Source organism: Ixodes scapularis, unplaced genomic scaffold, assembly GCF_016920785.2.
Source record: "Ixodes scapularis isolate PalLabHiFi unplaced genomic scaffold, ASM1692078v2 PGA_scaffold8__174_contigs__length_109621045, whole genome shotgun sequence".
In the NCBI taxonomy this organism is placed as follows: Eukaryota; Metazoa; Arthropoda; class Arachnida; order Ixodida; family Ixodidae; genus Ixodes; species Ixodes scapularis.
In genome coordinates, this window is record NW_024609883.1 from 88683631 (window position 1) to 88702831 (window position 19201).

Below are 19201 nucleotides of genomic sequence, written 5' to 3' on the forward strand. Positions count from 1 at the left end.
GTATCTAAAGATCAACGTTCTTTATTAGACAGAGGTGGTGATGGAGCGCTGACAGAGTTTTTTTTTTCAATCGTTCGTTTTCCAGCGCTTCAATAATTTTTCGAGTGAGTTTATCTTCGTTCTTTCTAATCACTTCAAATTTGTCGAAGACAGGAGTGTAACCAGAGTCTCGACAGTGCAGGCCAAGGTGACCTCACACAACCCTATAGACGTTGTACTTATGTTCTTGCAAGCCATCCTTGAGGCGGCGCCCGATTTGCCCGGCGTATCTCCTACCGTATGACAGCAAATGGAGTACGCTACTCCTTGCACACGGTTCACATATCAGTCATGGTATTTTTTGGTGAATCCATACCTTTTTTTAGAACTGGAGCGCTCCTTGCTCCACAGCCCAGACAGCTTTTTCCGGATGTGAAAAAACTACATCAACTCCACGACTTTGGCCAACCTTCTTTAATTTAAACGATATCTTATGCACTTAAAGTAAAACCATTACTTTTTTTGTCAAACCTAAAAGCCTGTTGGGTCGTTTCCTCACATCCTTTCTTAAGTAGGCTCAAAAGAACTGTCTTGAAAAGGTAAGACGTATATCCCGCTTCTCTTAGCCTTGACGCTTGTCTGTAGAAGCTCTCTTTTACCCTGTGGGGGCAGGACTTAAACAGGGTATTTCTAAAACAGAGGTTAATAATTCCCCTTTCAACATGTTTGAAATGACTGGGGAAAAATGCAAGATGGGTTTCTTAACCCTTGGCTCATAAATCCAGCACACATGGCTATGACCAAGCTCAAGGCTCAGTTTCAAGAAGCCCAATGGTCCATTTTACAGGTACTTCGTGCGTCCTGACGAGCGGTTTCAGACACTCTTTGAACATTAAAAAGACGAACGACACAGCAGTATCCAAACCTTCTTTGCCACAATCTAGGAACACCAAATAGCCAACTACGAGTCTAAAAATGTTTCCCAAACTTGGTTCCTTTTACCTTGCTTAACAGCTAGGACTCTATCGTGGAACTCAAGAAATATATCGCTAAATGCTGGAGCGCACGACCCTATGCAAACGCCATTTCTCTGAATAAAAACACTTCCATCACATGATTGGGAACGTCGATTTGAGATAAAAAGATAAGAGTTATAGAATATGACTCACACTAACTCCATAATTTTTCTGAAAGGCACGGTACCGTGATTGTCAACAGCAACAGATGCCAACAGCTCTTTATGGGGAATCGTATAAAACATACATTTAATGTCTATCGAGCAAGCCAGCAGTTTCAGTCTGGGTGGTTTTTCAAAGCATCTATTATCTGAGCAGAGTTCTTCACCCGAAAGGGATCGTCAATCAAAAACATTTTCGATTTTGTTTGCAAAGAAGTCGCAGCTTTTGGCCATGTCCTTTTCTCCCATACAATCACGCGTAGCGCACAGTCAATCTTTTTTTTGTTTTGGCAGAAAGTAATAAATCTAGACCTAAGCCTTTGCTCTTATCGACCGATGCGCACAGTTTATCTCGGCTTAGGCGTTTGCAAAGCCTACGTGCTTCAGTTTCTACCTTTGAAAGTGACACGTCATATCTGCGCATAAACGTGGCCGTTATGGCGTCTGAGGCTTCAGACATATATATCCTCTTAGGAACCACAGTGAAGCCACCCTCTTTATACGCTGGCAATAAAGACAGGGAATTTTTTTTAAAGTAGCTGATAGTCGGTTTTCTGCGGAACCTTGGACTCAGAGGGCTTGCAATGCTACAACGCGTCCACACCTTCAGATATACATATGTCAACTTCAGGTTCCGGGGCTCGTCCGGGAACTTGTCCGACCATCGTTACCAGCTCGCAAGGCAAGGCCACTTCCTTGGTTCGACCGCGCACCTCGGGCCTTGGCTCAGGACTCTTTCCGATTTCACTGAGAGTTCAACGTGCCCCAACTTTTGAACTTGGTTTCCCACAGCCGGCGTCGCCTTTGGAATGTCGGCTGGAAGGTGCATCGAAGTTTGACGCCACATGAATTCAACAGTTCTGCAACAACGAGTAAACTTCAGTTGTAAGTCAGCGCCTCGCTCGTCTACCTTCTCGTTCTCGTCCGTGTCTTTGCGCTGCTTATAATTTTTAAACATTTGGGTTGATGTCTGAAAAATAACTAACTGGCTCCTGGCACGCTTCCCGTGACGCGCCACAAGAGCGGGAGAAGGGGGAAGCTGTGATTGCTGCATCCGAAACCGCCGTCGCCCGAGAGAATAGACTGACTCTTCGAACACGGCGGTATACGAACCGTTGAAATTCCCATTCTTTTCTGAGTCGGAATCCCTGCAGTAAATGCTAACGCTTTTGATGGGGAATCAGCGTAGCGTCAGCTGCAATTTCGGCGTCACTTTGGTAACACTTTACATTTCATTTTTGTACATAGAATAAGCCGTTTCTTCTTGATCTTTCCACCCTTGATGAGCTGATACGAATTCGCGATGAGTACGTAGCTTTGTAAAAAAATTTCTTGTATACCGAAATTGTGTTAAGTGCACACCAGCAAGACAAGCGCGCATCTTCGCACCGCGACCGCAAATGGCGTCATTGCTTGACGGCTCGGGAAAATATTTGCCCTGTTTTAAAATACTTACGAAAATTGATACCGTTGTAAGAGATCTGTGCAAGCATGATCGATAAGTTGATTGCATACACAGTTCCAATCGCGCTTATACTGACGAGAAACGTTTTCAGAACTGTAGTGTCTGGAGGCCCGGACTGGAACGACCACACTTGAGCGCGGCTGCCACGAGACTCAATCTTTAATTTTTTTCGTAAAGACGAGGAAGTAGAAAGGGCAAAGGACAGAAGAAGACGAAGTGACCATAAAGTAATTAACTATAAAATACAACATCCCCCCAATCTTAGGAAAGTAATGGAAAGAAAGGGAAAGCCTAAGGAAAGTAATTAAACAGGGTAATTATAAAGAGGAAGTCTAAGAAAAAGATTCAAAGAGAAAATCGACAATAAATAAAAGAGAGGTAGAAATGTTCATATACAGAGGCAGAAAGTTTTTCTTCTTAAGACATAGACATCAAGGTCGTCGTTCCCGCCGTCGTTAATCCAGCCGTTGCACATCTCCCGCTGGACCTGATGGAGGTACCGGTAGATGTCGATTCCCAGTTGGCGATGACGGCCGAGGAGTTGACCTCGTGAGTTGTCCGCATGGCGTTGGAGAACCGGCTGATGCCCGTGGCGTCCGCTGGTCATGCTGGCTCCGCCAGTACACTGGTGCAGACGGTGGTTGCAAGTGTTGATGGTGGGCTGATCTTTGACTAAACTTACCTGTTGGTACCGGGTTTCTCTGGTCCAAACCAGAGGAAGCCGGTCCTGTAGCTGCCATTAGCTTTGAAACATTTTATAATCTGCCATCTTCTAACCGAAATGTCCAGTGGCCCCCACACTCAACAATCCGGAAGGGACTGCCAAAGGCGGAGTACCCTTTCGAAACAGACCCGGGCTTTTTCACTCGGACCAGTTGTCCGACCTTGAACTTCGGTGTTCTAGCTCCCCATCTTCTGTCGGTGTAGGCATTGGTCTACTGTCTTGTTGTCGAACACGTCGACAAAGTCGCTGCACATCCTTGAAGGGATTACAAAGAAACTCTAACGATGAGAGACCCAGAATGTTCAATCGCGTCCGGTGTTTGCAAACATGAAATAGCAGAGCCGGAGAGTGCCCTGTTGTATGTGGTGTGCATCTATATACGCCCAGGTAATCAACTACAGCAGATTTTATCTCCAGTTTCTCCTTCAATGCACACTGGATGAAACTCTTGAGTGTTCTATTAAAACGTTCAACTTGCCCGTTGGCTTGCGGGTAGTACACCGAAGTGAAATGGTGTTTGACTCCACGAGAACTTAAGAAGAAATCTTTGAATTGTTGAGAAATTAATTGGGCAACCGTTGTCAGAACCTAGGCTCTCTGGTAAACCTTCTCTGGAGAATATCAGGTGCAAGAATTTTTTTACCCTTGCGGTGGTGACATTTGCACAAAACTGCACTTCTGGTCACTTTGAAAAATAATCGACCAGTTTTATGGCGTAGCGGCATGATGGTCCTGCCCTCTCAAAAGGGCCCACTCTGTCAATTCCTTGCTTCGATTATCGTCGATCAGGGAAAGGCACTGGTTGAAGCGGAGTGGAAGAGGTCTTTGCGCTTTTGTCGTCCGCTTGACATATATGTCACAGGCATGAATGAAATTCTACACTTGAGCATTCATTTTCGGCCACCAGTAGAGCTCTTGGAGCGTTGTACGGGTTTTGACGATCCCGGTGTGCCCCTCGCGTGCCTTGGTAATGAGAACACCTTGCAGCTCTTGAAGGACCACAAACAGCTCATCCCTTGAAAGAAAGCCGTTATCCACGACGAGGTCATCTTTTAGGTCGTAGAAAAGGATGCGTTCAGAATACAAGTTCCGTCTTGATGGCCACGCTGATGTAACGTATGCCATGGCAGCAGACAAGACTGAGTCATTGGCTGTAGCTTCTTAAAGTTGAAGCTTGGTGATACATTCGTTCTGCAATGCAATGAAGCAAATTATTTTCTCGTCAAATTCGGTATCGCCTTCATCCTCAGGCTGATGGGGACGAGAAAGCGCGTCGGCGACCTGATTTTCCGCTCTCTTTTAGAAACTCGACTTGAAAGTCGTAGCAGAGAAGTCGGCTCGATAATGTCCTAATTCGGAGGCCCACAGGTAGTTGTGCCACCGCTCACATGCCCACAGGCATGCCAGTGCTTCTCATCCGCCCACCGAATACTTTATCCTCTGCCTGGTATACTCTCCCCCTCGTCCCAAGACCGGCTGCGCCAAAAGGCACGCGGCCCCCTTTGTTCCCTGCGCGGTCGGACGGGTGTGTTCCGTACCCTTCTCGTGCGGGGCATAGTACATCGGGCAGACGGGCCGCTGCCTCAACGAGCTCCAGCGCGAACATGAAAAAGAAGTAGCAAAAAACGACGAGGACTCCCAACACCCCATGGTCCATCTCCTCAAGTTTGCGCTCCCTGTGCCCCTGAGTTCCCCTCCGCGCGTGTTCTGGGGGTTAACAAGAACCACTGCGGGCGCGAGATAGTGGAGGCGTACGTCATAAAAGAGGCGCCGAAGAACATTTCGTCGGTCTCGTTGTCGCTGTCGGAGAGAGAGCTGACATTCCTGAGACCGGAGCTGGCGATCTTGGCGGGCTGGGCAAATGGTCATTGCTCCTGAGAGGGAAATCGGGATGCCTCCTTCCTTCCCCTCCTTCCCGCTGTATCTGCAGTTTACGTTCCCTCCCGTTTTTCTCCCGGGACCTTATCTTGCCCCCACCCCCCCCCCCCCCCTTCCTCTTCAGCTTCCTTTTAACTTTCCCTCTTCTGTAGTAGAGCTCTGAAGGCGAAGCGCGCCGGCAATAAATCATTTGTTCGCTGAAAGTTGAAATATCTGTTGTCCCGTCCCCTGTCTTTACGTATATAACTCTTTCTAAACTTACATGATTACCAACGCGCTCACTAACAAGTGAAGTATGATAACTTTACCATCAACTGCATATATCTTCAAACATCAAACTTTTTTTTTTTTAGCTTGGACAAATAAAAATTATCATCAGCATGGTACGGGGACGTCACGTGAAAGCGATGAGTGGGAGGCCTGGTAGTGCGGCGCCAGAGACTAATAAAAGAAAAAAACGAATGCAAAAAGAAAATAATTAGGAAGCCAGCGCCGGTAGCGTCCTACGGCCCTTCTCTGAAGCTGTTCCAACTTGCTCCTCATCTCCTCACCCCGAAAAAAAAAAAAAAAAAAGATGCCTGCGGTTACCGTTTTGTGTTCTGCCGGCGCTGGTGGCCTAGGTCTCTGCGAAGCCACCCTATGCTCTACAGTACTTTGCCAAGACATCAGGTCCTCTCTACTCATTTGGATTATGGTGAATTCCACTCGTAGATCCGGTGCGCTTTCCAAAATTTGCGACAGAGGCGGATTTCCGCTCCGTGGGACCTGCTCCGAATCGACGATGCGGAAGTTAAAACTCGCATTTTTGGAGCGACGTCCCTCACACCCCTCCCCTCCGCTTCCCCCTCCGCCGCTCAAAATGGCCGCCGCTCAAACTTGACAAGCCCACCAACGCCTCAGCCGACTGATCTTTCCGGCGACCAGCCACAACTGTCACTGCTTAGCTGCAGAAATAACACGCGACACAGGCCGGGCGAAATTATACGTACAACAGCGCCCATGTCAGAAATAACGAAGACGTCCGCGTTCAGCACCGTGACATACCTTTCCGCCGCCTCGAAACGGCGGGGCACGGACAGCGATCGCCATCGGTGGGGCTAAAAATGCTGGTAAGACTTGAATAAACGCAAACAGAGAACAAAGCATCACATGAACGGTCGTTGCCTAATCTTTTCTTGCTTTATTGCACGGGAATACGCCGGCGGGATGCAGTGTAAAAAGGTAAACAATCATTGGCTACAGAATGAACAGGCCTAACTTTGCGTCTGCGTCCGACTTTTCTGTCGTTCTTCCTCTCATAGTCAGTGATGTCAGCGCTTCCGATTTACCACGCTCCACAGTCCCGGCTTTGTATCCCTGATCTACCGTCTACGCGGGGTAGAAGCGTTCAAGCCGTCACAATCCCACGTAAACAACCGACGCACCCGAACGGATCCAACTCGACGATCTGACCGTGGCCCGACCGGCCCGCCGACCTCGCCAACCTCGCCACGCAAGCGCACTGCCGATTTAGGAGGAAATGACTTACGGCGCTCTGTCAACTTCCGGAAATATCTGTGAAATCCCGCAGAGAATGTTCGGCGGGGTTTGAGGCGCTCCATGAAGGGGGCGCTGCCAGAGATCTACGAGCGGAAGATGACCAGCTTGAGCAAGATCTGCAAGCGAAATATGCGCGCTCCGCATGGAGCGCTTTTGGAGCGCTCGAGATCTGCGAACGGAATTCACCATTAGACAGCGCGCCTAGAGCACCAATCCTCCAACTCGCAGTATAGAATAGCTTCGCTTCCTAGAGAACGCATGCGCACCGCACTCTGAACGCTATCGCTCTTCCGTGCTGTGCCAAGAGAGAGAGCTGCCACCTACGTACCGAAACCGCGGATATGCGAAGACGGCAAAGGTGGCTGGCTGTCTGCACTGCCTTGAAGGCTCATATCCACGACGAATAGTAGCGCCAGTCACCCCTCTCAATTCAAATGGGAAAATCCCGAGGCTACGCCCTGCACAGTCGTTCTTACTACGCAAACGCTGTCGACGCCTAGGCCGTTCACTTTTCGCGGTTCAAATTGCATTGCCTAGTAAGCAAATATTTTAGTTACTCTTGATTTTTTCATTCTTGCTCTTTCGTTTTCTAAGCAACTGGTTCAAACTACGAACGCGGCGGCTTATCTAGTAGGAGGCCCTGATGAGACCTATTCAATAGGAGGCTCCAAGTAGAGCATGTATGAACTGTGATTTTTTTTGTGTGTGTTCAAGAACAAGAGTTAGCATAATATAACTGTTCTGGGTAGAACCTTTTTTTAATTATTTATATTTACTTTTAGAGAATTCTCGGAGACCGAATGGCTACGCTTATGATTTACGTAAGTGCCTCTTTTGTTCTTTCTGCTCTCGGACGTCTAGTGCCAGCAGTATCTGAACAAGATTAGCGACTGTCAAACACCAGACCTATATTGCTTATAATAATTTCGTCGTACTGTATACTTCTATATGGGTCTCTCTGTTCAACCCAACTCCAAAACTGACAACACCGATATTAAACTGAATTAGTTTAAGTTTTTTTTTCAAATATTTTGCGTTCTTCCGCGGACCTGCATCTTAACTCGAGCCATCATTTGGATTACAATGACTCTAGCGTTTTGTGTGGATTCGTGACGTACCTCTTGTCACATTGACAGTTCTTGAAATAAATCTTTTAATTTAAAGAAGATATTGCTCAGACATCTTTCTTTTTTTTCCAGAATCACAAACTATGATACGCGCGCTACTTTTTCTCTGCAAACTGAAACTTAATCGGGGCGAAACCAAGCAGCGTTCCCCTAATCCACTTTCATGTAGTACGAGCAGGGGCGTGATGTGATGCCAATTTAATCTCGCATAAAGTCAACAAATATACTGCGCATCAAAGTGTAGGACATATCAGTCTTCTCGGTGCTTAAAATCGTCCCTGCGAATGGTTTGAAGCGTTCTCTGAAATCGCCGGAAACAGTCTTCCGTCGTCCAGAAACGTTAAACCAGTCCGCGGTAGACCAAGACCACATCGCCTCCGTGCTTCGTGACAACGCATCTGCATAAAGGTGCCCGGAACGCGTCCCCCGACCGGTGCGTTTAGCGTCCCATCCCGCCCATAGATCGAAAGTAGGCCCGAAGTGGCACACAAAGCACGTCACAAACGCCGGCGTGTCATGCTGTCGGATGTCACGATCCTGGCGGCTGGTCATAGAAGTGCTGGCTAAAGGTACTAGGGAACATGAGTGCCGCTCTCGTCGGGGCGTCCCAATTCCCAGCTGTTGTAGCTTCCGCGGACTGTCGAAGTGCAGACAACAACCTACAGCAGAACAGGCGTCTGCCACATACACTACCGCTGCTGGGACACCGCCAGGATCGCGACCGGCGACAGTGTGACACTCGTATGACGTCACGAGGCGGAAATCGAGGGACCACTTTTTTGGACGCGGTAAACACGTCAGTTGGAGACGCTTTCTTAGCACGATGCCGTATCTAAAGCTCATAAAGTCACATTTTCGAATCGTAACGGTCGCCGATTGTGTCCCCCCTGTAGTAAGCACTGAAATGGCGAAGCCCACAAAAAAATTGGGGATTGGAGTGGCGACTCTTGACTCTATTCAGAGTGGCTTTAATCCTGCGATGTTTATCAAAGCCATGCGCTAGCTGTTGTATAGGCAACACACGGGCACGCGTTGTGCTTGTGCATTGTTTTAGTTAGGCTGTTCCGGTTACCATGGCAACCACGTCAACAACCCGGAAATACGTCAGCAACCTCAGCGAAAGTACGGAGCCTGAGAATTGGTTTATAGGCGTGAGAGGAAAGGAATAAACGTTTTTGGTTTCTTGGCTAAATGGCGCAAGCTAACGCACGTGATAAAGGGTACAGCCACGCATCCATCTATCGTCTATCCCGGAATCCGTATTCGACTGTGCTTTTACCTTTCTACCCTGCCCACGCATCGTAAGCGGTACGGAAGGGGCAACGTATGACGTCAAAGGAGCCGGCGTGTTATGCTGTCGGATGTGGCGGCTCTAGCCATTGGTCGCAGAAGTTCTGGCGAAAAACAAAAAGGCGGGATAACGCCACCTTCGCTGTCGTCGCAGCTTCTCAACTTCTGGCTGCCGAAACTTCAGTAGAATCTCAAGCTAAATAGTGACCTGCAGAAGAACAGGCTGGGCTGCCACATCTACCAACGCTATTGCACCATCACCAGGATTGCCCCGAGAAACAGCATGACACTAAAAGGCCTGTTCACGTATACAGCGGAGCCCCAAGTTAGCGCTACGTGAGCGCTCGAAAGGGCGCTCATGTGGCGCTTCCTAGCGCGTGACTTAGCTCTAATATAGCGCGCGATTAGCGCTTTTGTAGCACCTTGTTAGCCTATTGTTAGCGCTTTAGTAGCGCCTTGTTAGCACTCCAATAGCGCCTTGTTAGCACTTCTGTAGCGCCCTGTTAGCGCTCTAGTAGCGCCTTGTTAGCGCTTCTTGTGCGGCGGTTATTGCTGCGGATTAGAGCGTGCACTGCTGTTCCGGTTCCTGTGGTTGGGTGTGCATCAACAATACTATTGAAACGGGACAAATGTTTGTATACCCTAATTACACGAGCGCTCTCAACTGCAGTTGAGTCAACGACAGTTGACTCAATCGCGATCGACCGGAGTTACACGGCGGCGCCAACTGTCATCGAACCGCAAAATGACAGTTGAGTTCAACTGAGCTCCCCTACCTCAGTTCAACTGAACGGACTTCCCCAACCACGTGTTCCCAACTGAGGTAAAATGGCGCTTGTCCGCGCGACCGCTGCCGCCGACCATCGTTTGCGAGGCACTTACTGTTTCGGAATGCAGGGGGAGGCGTCAAGAAAGAATAAAGCAGCAAAATATTCGGGAAGGAATAGGTTTAGGCGTTCGAGCTGCCGCTTAAACAATCCCGGCTAGGCGGCAAGCCACCAGACGAGCGAACATGGCGGCGGGACCGGCTGTATAAATGAACCAATAGTAATTGGTGCACCCATCGTTGCGGGCGGTAGCCCTGAATCAGGTTTGGTAGTCGTGTAAACGCCGCTAAAAAGCAGCAAGGTATTGAGCATATTGTACGATATACTTATAATCAATAAAATATGCGTCTCCGAGTAAATTATTTTAACAATTAGACTGATTACGTGGCACAAGAACTAGTTTCGTTTTGGCTTCAACTGGGTTCTAGAAAGCAGTGTAGCACCATCTCAGTTCAGTTCAGTTCAATCACAGTTGGCGCCGATAAATGTGATTGAACTCGACGACAGTTCGAAGCGCCCGTATGACCAGGGTATTACATACGCAATTAGGACATATATGTGTGGGCGACTTAACGCCCAGAAGGGCCCTCTGGGTGCGCGAAATCTTTCGCCACCGAGATACCGACGGGTATCCGGCGAACCTCGTTCCCAGGCTGAGGGACCGAGGCACAAAGCTCTTTCGAAGGCGATTATTTTTTAACTGCGTGTCTTTGAAACCACGGTCACGCATATCCAATAGAAAGCAATGAGATTGTACCCAGTCAATTAGTCGCTCAGAGTCCATGACTCTGGATCGTCTCACCCGACCCTTTGCTTGGAGAGCGGCTCTTCTACTTCCTCGTTTTTCAATGCCAAAAGAATATCAACAACGGAATAGCCGTGCACGCGCTGTTCCACAACAGTAATCACGGCACAAGGAGCGTGAGAGCGCTTACACTGCGCTGTTGAAGCGCTAACCTAGCGCCTACTGAAGTGCTCCTGGAGCGCTAACTGAGCGCCTACTGGAGCGCTTTTAGAGCGCTAACCGAGCGCTACGTCACGCGCAAATCGGCCCCACATGAGCGCTGCTTCCAGCGCTCATAAAGCGCTGACTGCACGCTCCGCTGTATGTGTGAACCGGCCTTTATGATGTCAAAGGGTGGAAATTCTGGAACCCTCTTTAAGAACGCTATAAACGCACACCACTCGGAAGCGCAATCCAGGCACCGCAATCATAGAGAAGCCTCGTTAGGGCGTGCCCACTGTTGCCAGACTGGCTGCCAAACAAAGTTATTTCTATCTACGCTGGCCAGACGAGCCTTTTGATGGGTGGCTGCTTGTAAGTATATGTAAGTACTATTCTTGCATCTACTCTTGAGTTTCCATTGAATAATTTACAAATCCAATATTATTTTCTGATCCCACTAATACCGTAGCCCTTCAGTTACGCCACAAATAATTTCACGCAAAGCTACTGCCGTAATGAAACAATGAAAACAAAAGATCATATCGACGCACTGCACCAGTGATATGCATGCCCACTTTGATCATTAAACAACTATTCGATAAGAAATTCATCCCTCACCACACTCCTCACCACACCCCTCGCCATGACCGTAACCTTCTTGTCTCATTACGAACAGACAGAGGTTCGATACATTTAGACTGAAAGCTCTAAAACCTTGAGTCACAGTGCTCATTCGTCATAGAAAATACACGGTGTATTCCGTAAACATGTTGAGAGAACTATCTGCGGCCATGCCTGAAGCGTGCTCGATGCACGTTTGCACCATACATATGCATGCTTCGAAAATGTCTGCGGAAGGTTCTTGTACAACCAGCGGGACAAGACTGTCATACAAAGACGAAGCATGCCTCAGAGAGTGTCCGCAGGCTGTCTGCAGACACTGTAAGATGAATTTGCAGTGTCACCGCGGCTTACGGCTTCCACTTGACGGTTGCCGGATTGAGCAAGGGCGGCCGAGAAATTCCGTCAACTCAACGGAAAAGTTTGTCTTATCCGCGATTAAACGGCAAAAAGTAATGAATCATGTCGAGCAATCTGTTAAGATAATGCAGATATATGGTAAAATATTGCGACCCTTATCAATTTCTTTGACACACGACGAAATTTTGCTCCGATTGGTTACAGATGAGTGACGTCGAAGAGGGTGGAGCCACTGTCTTTCCACACCTCGGAGTAAGGGTGAGCCCCAAAAAGGTGAACAGTTCCTTCTTACTTTCTTGATTTTTTTTTTTTTTTTCACTTTTGAGCAATTGATTGTTCTAATAATTCACGCACATTTACGCTCCTGCGGAGTACGACAACAACGAGTCTCTGCGAACGAAGAGTGCAGACCCAGCGAATTCTAAAAGATCAATAATGGCTTAATAAAAAAAAAAGACTTAGTATAAGTTGTACTAGCTTGTTCATGGGACCCATGTAAACCGCGATGATCCCCGACCCAGTGCAAATTAAAGTTCTTTCGCGCTAGTTGCGCGGCCTAGAGGCAGAGTTACTCAAGCGAATTGTGCCGTAGAGTGACTGATAAGTCAAGAAACGTAGAGCGTTGCTTTCTAAGCGTCCATAAGGTGCTCGGATGTTGTCATGCCCTGCGTCTCTTAGCTTTTCAGTGCTCATGGTGGAACACGAAAATATTCTTGTCGCGTCTGTAGTCTGTCGGGGCATGAAAACGTTGGGAGAGCCCACGCGTGTACGGAACAACGCGCTTCGTCCGTGGCCTGTACAACGAGGCCCATTTAGCATTATGGGCTAAGCTTTACCTCCCTCCTGTCTGTGATGCCAAAGAAAACCGGCGTGTTCGGAAAACAAGGTGACGTGTACAGACGCCGCGAGAAGGGCCAATAGCACCTAGACAAGGTTAGTAGATTAGCTCAGTTATGGAACTGCTCCCAGACGCTGCTTCCACGAACAGTATCCCACTCTCCATCACCACGACTCGCCTCCCGTCGTTCTACGTGCCACACGGCTGCTATGGTAGCTGCAGCGTATTCTATGGAACACGCACGTTTCAAAGCACAGCGTTTAGATGGCGTTCCACCGTACTCTATGGAACGCACATTTATGAAACGAAAACCTAGATGGCGCTTCAAACGACGGGAGGTTGACTGAAGTGAGGCGGGGGTACCCCCCCTACTGCGGGAGTTCCACAACTGAGGTAATCTCTAACGTTGCACCTAGAAGACAAAACCTCTGCATGACGTAATATTTAGTGGATCCCCTCCAACCGGCCCAAGCTGCAAACACGCCGAAGCCCTACAAGAGACACCGTAAAGCGGCAGACGCGTCCGTCTTGGCGTCGCCGTCTGCTAGCATCGCCCTCGTTAAGACGCTGTGAGACGCGCTGGAGGTGACGGTGAGGCCAGCTATAGGCGGCGCTGCGTGCATCCAGTAGTGATGACGTTTGAAGAGAAAGGCGTCCTTGTCTTCTAGGTGGCATTCTTACGACACAGCATGTCACGCTTAAACGCAAATGTGTGAACAAGCCATTGCTCAACTGCTCGGCAAGAGGACTTAACACGACGTTCCACCTCGCAGGGAGTCGCACTGTTCTGGTGGAACATCAAGTCCAGCTGGGAAGGAGATCCACTCACCTTGCATGCCGGCTGTCCTGTCCTATACGGATCCAAGTGGAGTGAGTTACAAACGGGTTAACCAAAACTAAAACACAATGCCGCTATTCTCAACCCTTTGGGTGCCTCGCACAAATACATAAAGCCTACGTGTTCCACAACAAAAAGAGCTAGAGATACACCTAAGCATTTTTGCGAAAGCATGCAATCCGCTCGTCCGCTCCTTTTGTCGTCTGCTGCGTACTAGCGCGCGCGGGCTTCGGGATCTCGGAGGCCATGGCGCAGCGGCCAAAGGGGGCCCCGTCGCCGCGCGCCAGCCAACGGAACCGAAGGTGATCGCGGAAACTAGGAGCCGTTTTCGCGGTTCAAACTGATGACGACAGCTCGCTCCATAAAACAGTTAATGCTTTCGCATTAAAAAATAAATAAAATTACGCTGTGTTTTTTACTCCAACAATAAACTACGAATTGTTTAACGCTAATTCTCCGGCCAAATGTGTCCCGAGTGGTCCGAACCTGATAACAAAGTTTAAAATCTGATCGTTATCTTAATAAAAGTTATAGGTGATTTTCTGAAAATTTAAATAGGAAAATTGGCCCCGTTTTATCCATTCTCGGTAACTGGCGCCATTCAGCGGCAAATATTATAAGTAGGGGTGTGCGAATAATCGAAATTTCGAATACGAATAAAATGTTTTCCTTATTCGAAACGTATCCGATTCGAAAATTGCATATTCGGAAGGTCCCGAATATTCGGCCAAAGCTGAATATTCGGGAAAAACAGCGAATATCCGCACAAACTGCGAATCTTCGAGCAAGTAACGCATAATCTGCCCGCCATGCATTACCCTTTGAATATGTCTATTCACTGAGAAAGGCGCATCATGCGTGCGTTACCGGTCTGCTCCGTTTCTATCTGTCCGATGGCAGCAAGACAGGATCAGTTTCGGTTTCTTTTTCACCAAGCCCTTTGTTGTGTGGCATTTTTATAGCAATATGTGATGTAATTGCGCGCTCTATAAATTGATACAATACAATAAGCCTCGAGAGTGAAATATAAATATAAAAAAAAATCTCAAAGGTGTTATCTAATATAAACGATTGAAAATTAAAAAAAAAAGAAGAAAAAGCTAGGTGCGAGCAGAACATTGCATCGCCATCGACAACTCCTGCCAGTCCAGCGCAGTCAAAGCTAGAGGTGTCGCGAACCGGCCGAGGTTCGAGTTCGACCAGATTCGACTTTTTCAAACTTTTAGTGGAAAGGTCGACAAACCTTGTATTGAAGCTCGACTCGTGTGCGCCTGCGCGACAGGCTGGCCAGTTGGCTTCGGATTGGATGGTGATGGCTAGGGGATTTCTAAAGGGCAGCGCTGATTGGTTATTTCAGTTAATACAGTACAAAAAATTAAGTTATTAACTTCTTCCGTGATTAGAATTGCGTTCTTTTAATTCCAACTGTTCATAAAATAAAATAACCCTTTGCATAAAAAAATGTCTCCAAACCTAGACATGCTTGTATCAAGGTCTGGCCACACTGTCCACAAAGTCGAACCGGTCGAATCTGGTGAAACGTTCGAAGGTTTGTCGACCGGTTCGACCCAGTCGAACCCCGAAAGTTCGACCTAAGAATCCGGTTCGACAAAAGTTCGCGGCACCCTTAGTCAAAACTAGGAATGTCGCAAAGCTGCCCAGGTTCGAGCCGGCCAAGCTCGACTTTTTCGAACTTTGAAAGTGATGTTTGACAAAGGTTGGAGTGAAGTTCGACTTTTGTGCGCATGACCAAAAAAAAAAAAAAACAAATATATATATATATATATGTAGGTTTATTGGTATCCCTTGTTCACATTAAAGGGGCCATGAAACGAATTTTGGGTTGGTATGAATGATTTTAAATTGGGACTTTACTAATCGCATATCGTTTAGTTGGCCTAAAGAAAGAGGCTAGAAAGTCAAAAGCCCTCTTTTCGGTACGAACATTTGAAAATATAGCGGACTACTTTGTACCTTCTTTCCTTTGAAAGCTCTCCGCCATTTCACTATGATACATCCGCGGTTCCAAAAGCGCGTCACCGGCGCCAAACTGACGTCAGCAGAGCCCAGCTCACGCATTGGACACGAGAACTGCGTCACTCGGACGTATGCGCTCGTCAACAATCAATCCGTCAACGAATATATGGATTCGCGTTCGTGGCTAGTGAATGCCCTGACGGAACTTATTGTCACAGTGGAATGACAAGTTCTATGGTGTACATAAAAAGCACGGTGGAACCTAGGAGTCATCGCAGAGGTGCCGAAGGAATGTCACGACCACGTGATTTCACAATTCGTATTTAAGTTGAGGATTAAAGCTAAGGAGGAAGAAGTAGGAAAATCGTTTCATGACCCCTTTAGTAACTAATGAAAGCGTTAAAAGCGCCTATTTTCGCCTTTATATGGTGTAAACACTAACCATTTTATGAAATATAGAATAGAGTACTTTCCAAGTTATTTGTTTCCCGAATTTTGAAATATTCGTCTAGCAGCTGGGCAACACTGTCCATAAGTCGAACTCCTTCAAACTCTAGTGAAAGTTTGCAGGTTTCCCGAGTGAAAGGGTCTTTTTTACTGGCGGAAATGTTGACACGGCGCGTATAGGAGCGCTTACTTTTATAACACGTTGAGCAGTTAATTTTCCTACACGATAATTTGTAATAAGTGCATTACATCTTTAGCCTGCTGCAGCCCAGTAAATGGCAGTTGCATTGATTTAATTTAAAAAAGACAATAAAACCTGCTGTTAACTCTTGTTTTGCAATTTTTATATACTAAACATATATTCGATACTCGATTCGACATGCGAAGCCCGTTTTTTGTCTTATTCGTTTTCGATTGGTATTCGAAAATTTCAATATTCGCACACCCCTAATTATAAGACGTCCACCAGCCGCCAGTATCCCATTGAAAAAAAAAAGTGGTTTGGATCACTTGGGCTTGGCTTGGATGGGGAATAAACCTTTAGTAATGCGTAGATTGGTATTGCAATACAAATAATCTCCTTTTTATTTTTTATTGATTGTATTTTTTAATTATAGGGGGCGGTTGTAAAAAAAATTATGTCAACGAAATTGCTGAAGTCAAGGCGAGCATGCTCGCAGACGACCGAAATAGTGATGAATGTAACTTAGTAACAGGCTGTATACTGCATCTCATGAGTTGCGTGCAGCAGAGGCAAAAGCACAGGCGCGAGGGCCTCGTTTTCATATTTGCTTTCCTTTCACGAGCACTCGCGAAAAGAAAGCACATCTGAAAGCCACGTGCCCGCGCCAATGCCTTTGCCTTTGCTGCACACAACTCCTGAGGTGGAGTATAGTTGAGCTCGTTGGTGTCGAATGTAACTTTTGGCGCCATCTCGCCATAGGCGCACCGAGCAGACGACCTATCGTGTTGTATGCTCGGTGGGTAATACGTTGAACTTATGCTTGATTTTGTTCAGAATCTAAATAATGATAGCCTGATTTAAGCTATAAACATAAAAAAAAAAACTTATTCGACAGTAATAGACCGATCTCACTAAGCGTTGGGCGCATGCGTAAAGCCGCCATAGCTTTAGTTCACAGGAGCCAGACGGCCGCGCACGCGAGGGCTCGTGCCTTCTCGTGCTCTACACGCGAAGAGCTCGAGCGAGGTTGTCGCGCGTGCCCAAAGACTAAAGTTCCCTCGATGCATTGCGGCAGCGGTGGCGTAGTCAAACTGGCCGGTGAGATCGGTCTATTAGTTTAGTACTTTTGTGTGTCTTGCACGCGTGACTCTAAGAAGTAATCGACTACAATTTCAATCACTCTTGTTTAAAAATATTGAGATAAATTACTTGATTAGAGTTGAAAAGAAAAGTGATCGGCCGTTACTTGAGAAGTGGCTGTTACATCTCCGATCCATGTTTTCAAAACGAGACTTTTTTGCCAGTTTAAAAACGGGCCTTTTGTACTCTCCATTCTTGGATTAAGATCATAGATTTATAAACTATTTCTCTTCTTATGCTTCTCATTTTGGCAAACCATCTTCCTCGAGTAGACTTTGTTTGAGGATTCCTTTGTAGAAAACTTGTACAAACAAAATGGCGCGAAATAAAGGGGGAGCAAAAAATACTAGTGGTTACAAGGAATTTTAGTATGGCCCAAAGTAATAAAATTACTCTTGGGATTACTTATTTTTACATGTACTCAAATGATGCCAAAATTACTTCACAAAATTAATCGATTACAAGTGATTACTTTTAGTGAGTTCCGTATAACTATGGTAATCATTAAGAGTCATGGATGAAGAAAAAATAAAACAATTAAAACAGGGACAACACAACCACATCTTTCAATGAAAGATGTAGTTGTGTTGTCCCTGATTTAATTGTTTTATTCTTTCTTCATCCATGGCTTAAACCAACACGCTCTTCTCCCAAGCATATCATTAAGAGTCGTAACCTTATAACTTTTTCATGAGTGATGCAATGATGATTCTATTTATCTTGGATTTTTTTTGTTTGGTTAGATAACGCGTGCTGTGCTAAAATGGAGCAAGGTACGTTTAAGCGCAAAACAGAAATGATCCCAATATATTTTAGCGAAATTTCCGTGCATCGAACTAGGAAATAGGTATACCGTCACGCGCTGGGTTGCTTTCACTCTTCGTAAAGTCTGCGTTCCATTTTGTTGTGCAGTCGCAAACAAGTGGTTTGGGAGCTACAGTAACGTGTTCCGGATGCCCTGCTCACCCAACCAGAATGCCTCACTGGGACCCCTCGTCTGACATTTCTTCGAAGACGTCGTCACTTTCTCTTCGACGACCCTTAACGTCGGCTTTCGACGTCCTCTCCGTCTTCGTAAGCCACATGGAGACCGCGAAATTTGCTGCTTGCAATAAAATATGTGAACTCGCGATAGTTTCTGGCTATTATCTTGGGAAACAAAACAACAAACAAATCTCACACAAGATAATGTGCACACACACACACACTTTATTTATATCAGGTATCCCACAGCGCCCGGACGGGTGCTGTGGCATACCAAAAGCGCACACGCTACCTTGCAGAGAAGCACAGATATCGAAAAACCAGTGGACAAGGTAGGCGAAAATACTTCCTGGAGGAGGTGACCAAGACGGACAAAGGACATACACAAATCTCCATAGACAGCTAGGTGACTGGTGCGCGACCGAAAAAGTCCACTGGGTTCGAGTTTCGAACCCGGGACCTGAAATTTTTGTTTTCTCGTGAGTTATGCTTTTTTTTTTCAATTATTACCGTTTTACCGTTCGTCCGAAGCAGATTATCAAAACCCGTTGATATCATAACAATGCATACACACCGAAAAACATCGGCAGATTTCTTTCGAAATAAACACCGGTAAATCTACGGCTTATCTGTAACGCTTGCTTAAGGGCGATTCACACACCAATCGCGTCGAGTCCGACCGACTGCAACTGCAAACGGCTTGTGACATACGGATTGCTAAGGCGACAGCTGCGTCCGCTCAAACAAAACCGGTTTTACCCCGTTTTGTTGGAGCCGACGCAACTGTTTCCATAGCAACCCGCTAATTGATTAACGTCGCAAGCCGTTGCAGTCTCGCTCGGTCGAACTTAGGCAAGTGT

General features: G+C 46.8%; 1 protein-coding gene across 1 annotated transcript in view; it reads left to right on the forward strand.

Moving 5' to 3' along the window:
* The window catches only part of LOC8028089 (prolyl 4-hydroxylase subunit alpha-1), a 62692-nt gene extending 44334 nt beyond the window's left edge, over positions 1-18358 (forward strand). The window contains exons 11-14 of the mRNA XM_042286923.1: positions 7545-7583; positions 12138-12206; positions 13545-13641; positions 18270-18358. Coding sequence (XP_042142857.1) covers positions 7545-7583; positions 12138-12206; positions 13545-13641; positions 18270-18358 — 294 coding nt within the window. The remainder of the gene's footprint in view (positions 1-7544; positions 7584-12137; positions 12207-13544; positions 13642-18269) is intronic.
* The last annotated feature ends 843 nt before the right edge of the window (positions 18359-19201 follow it).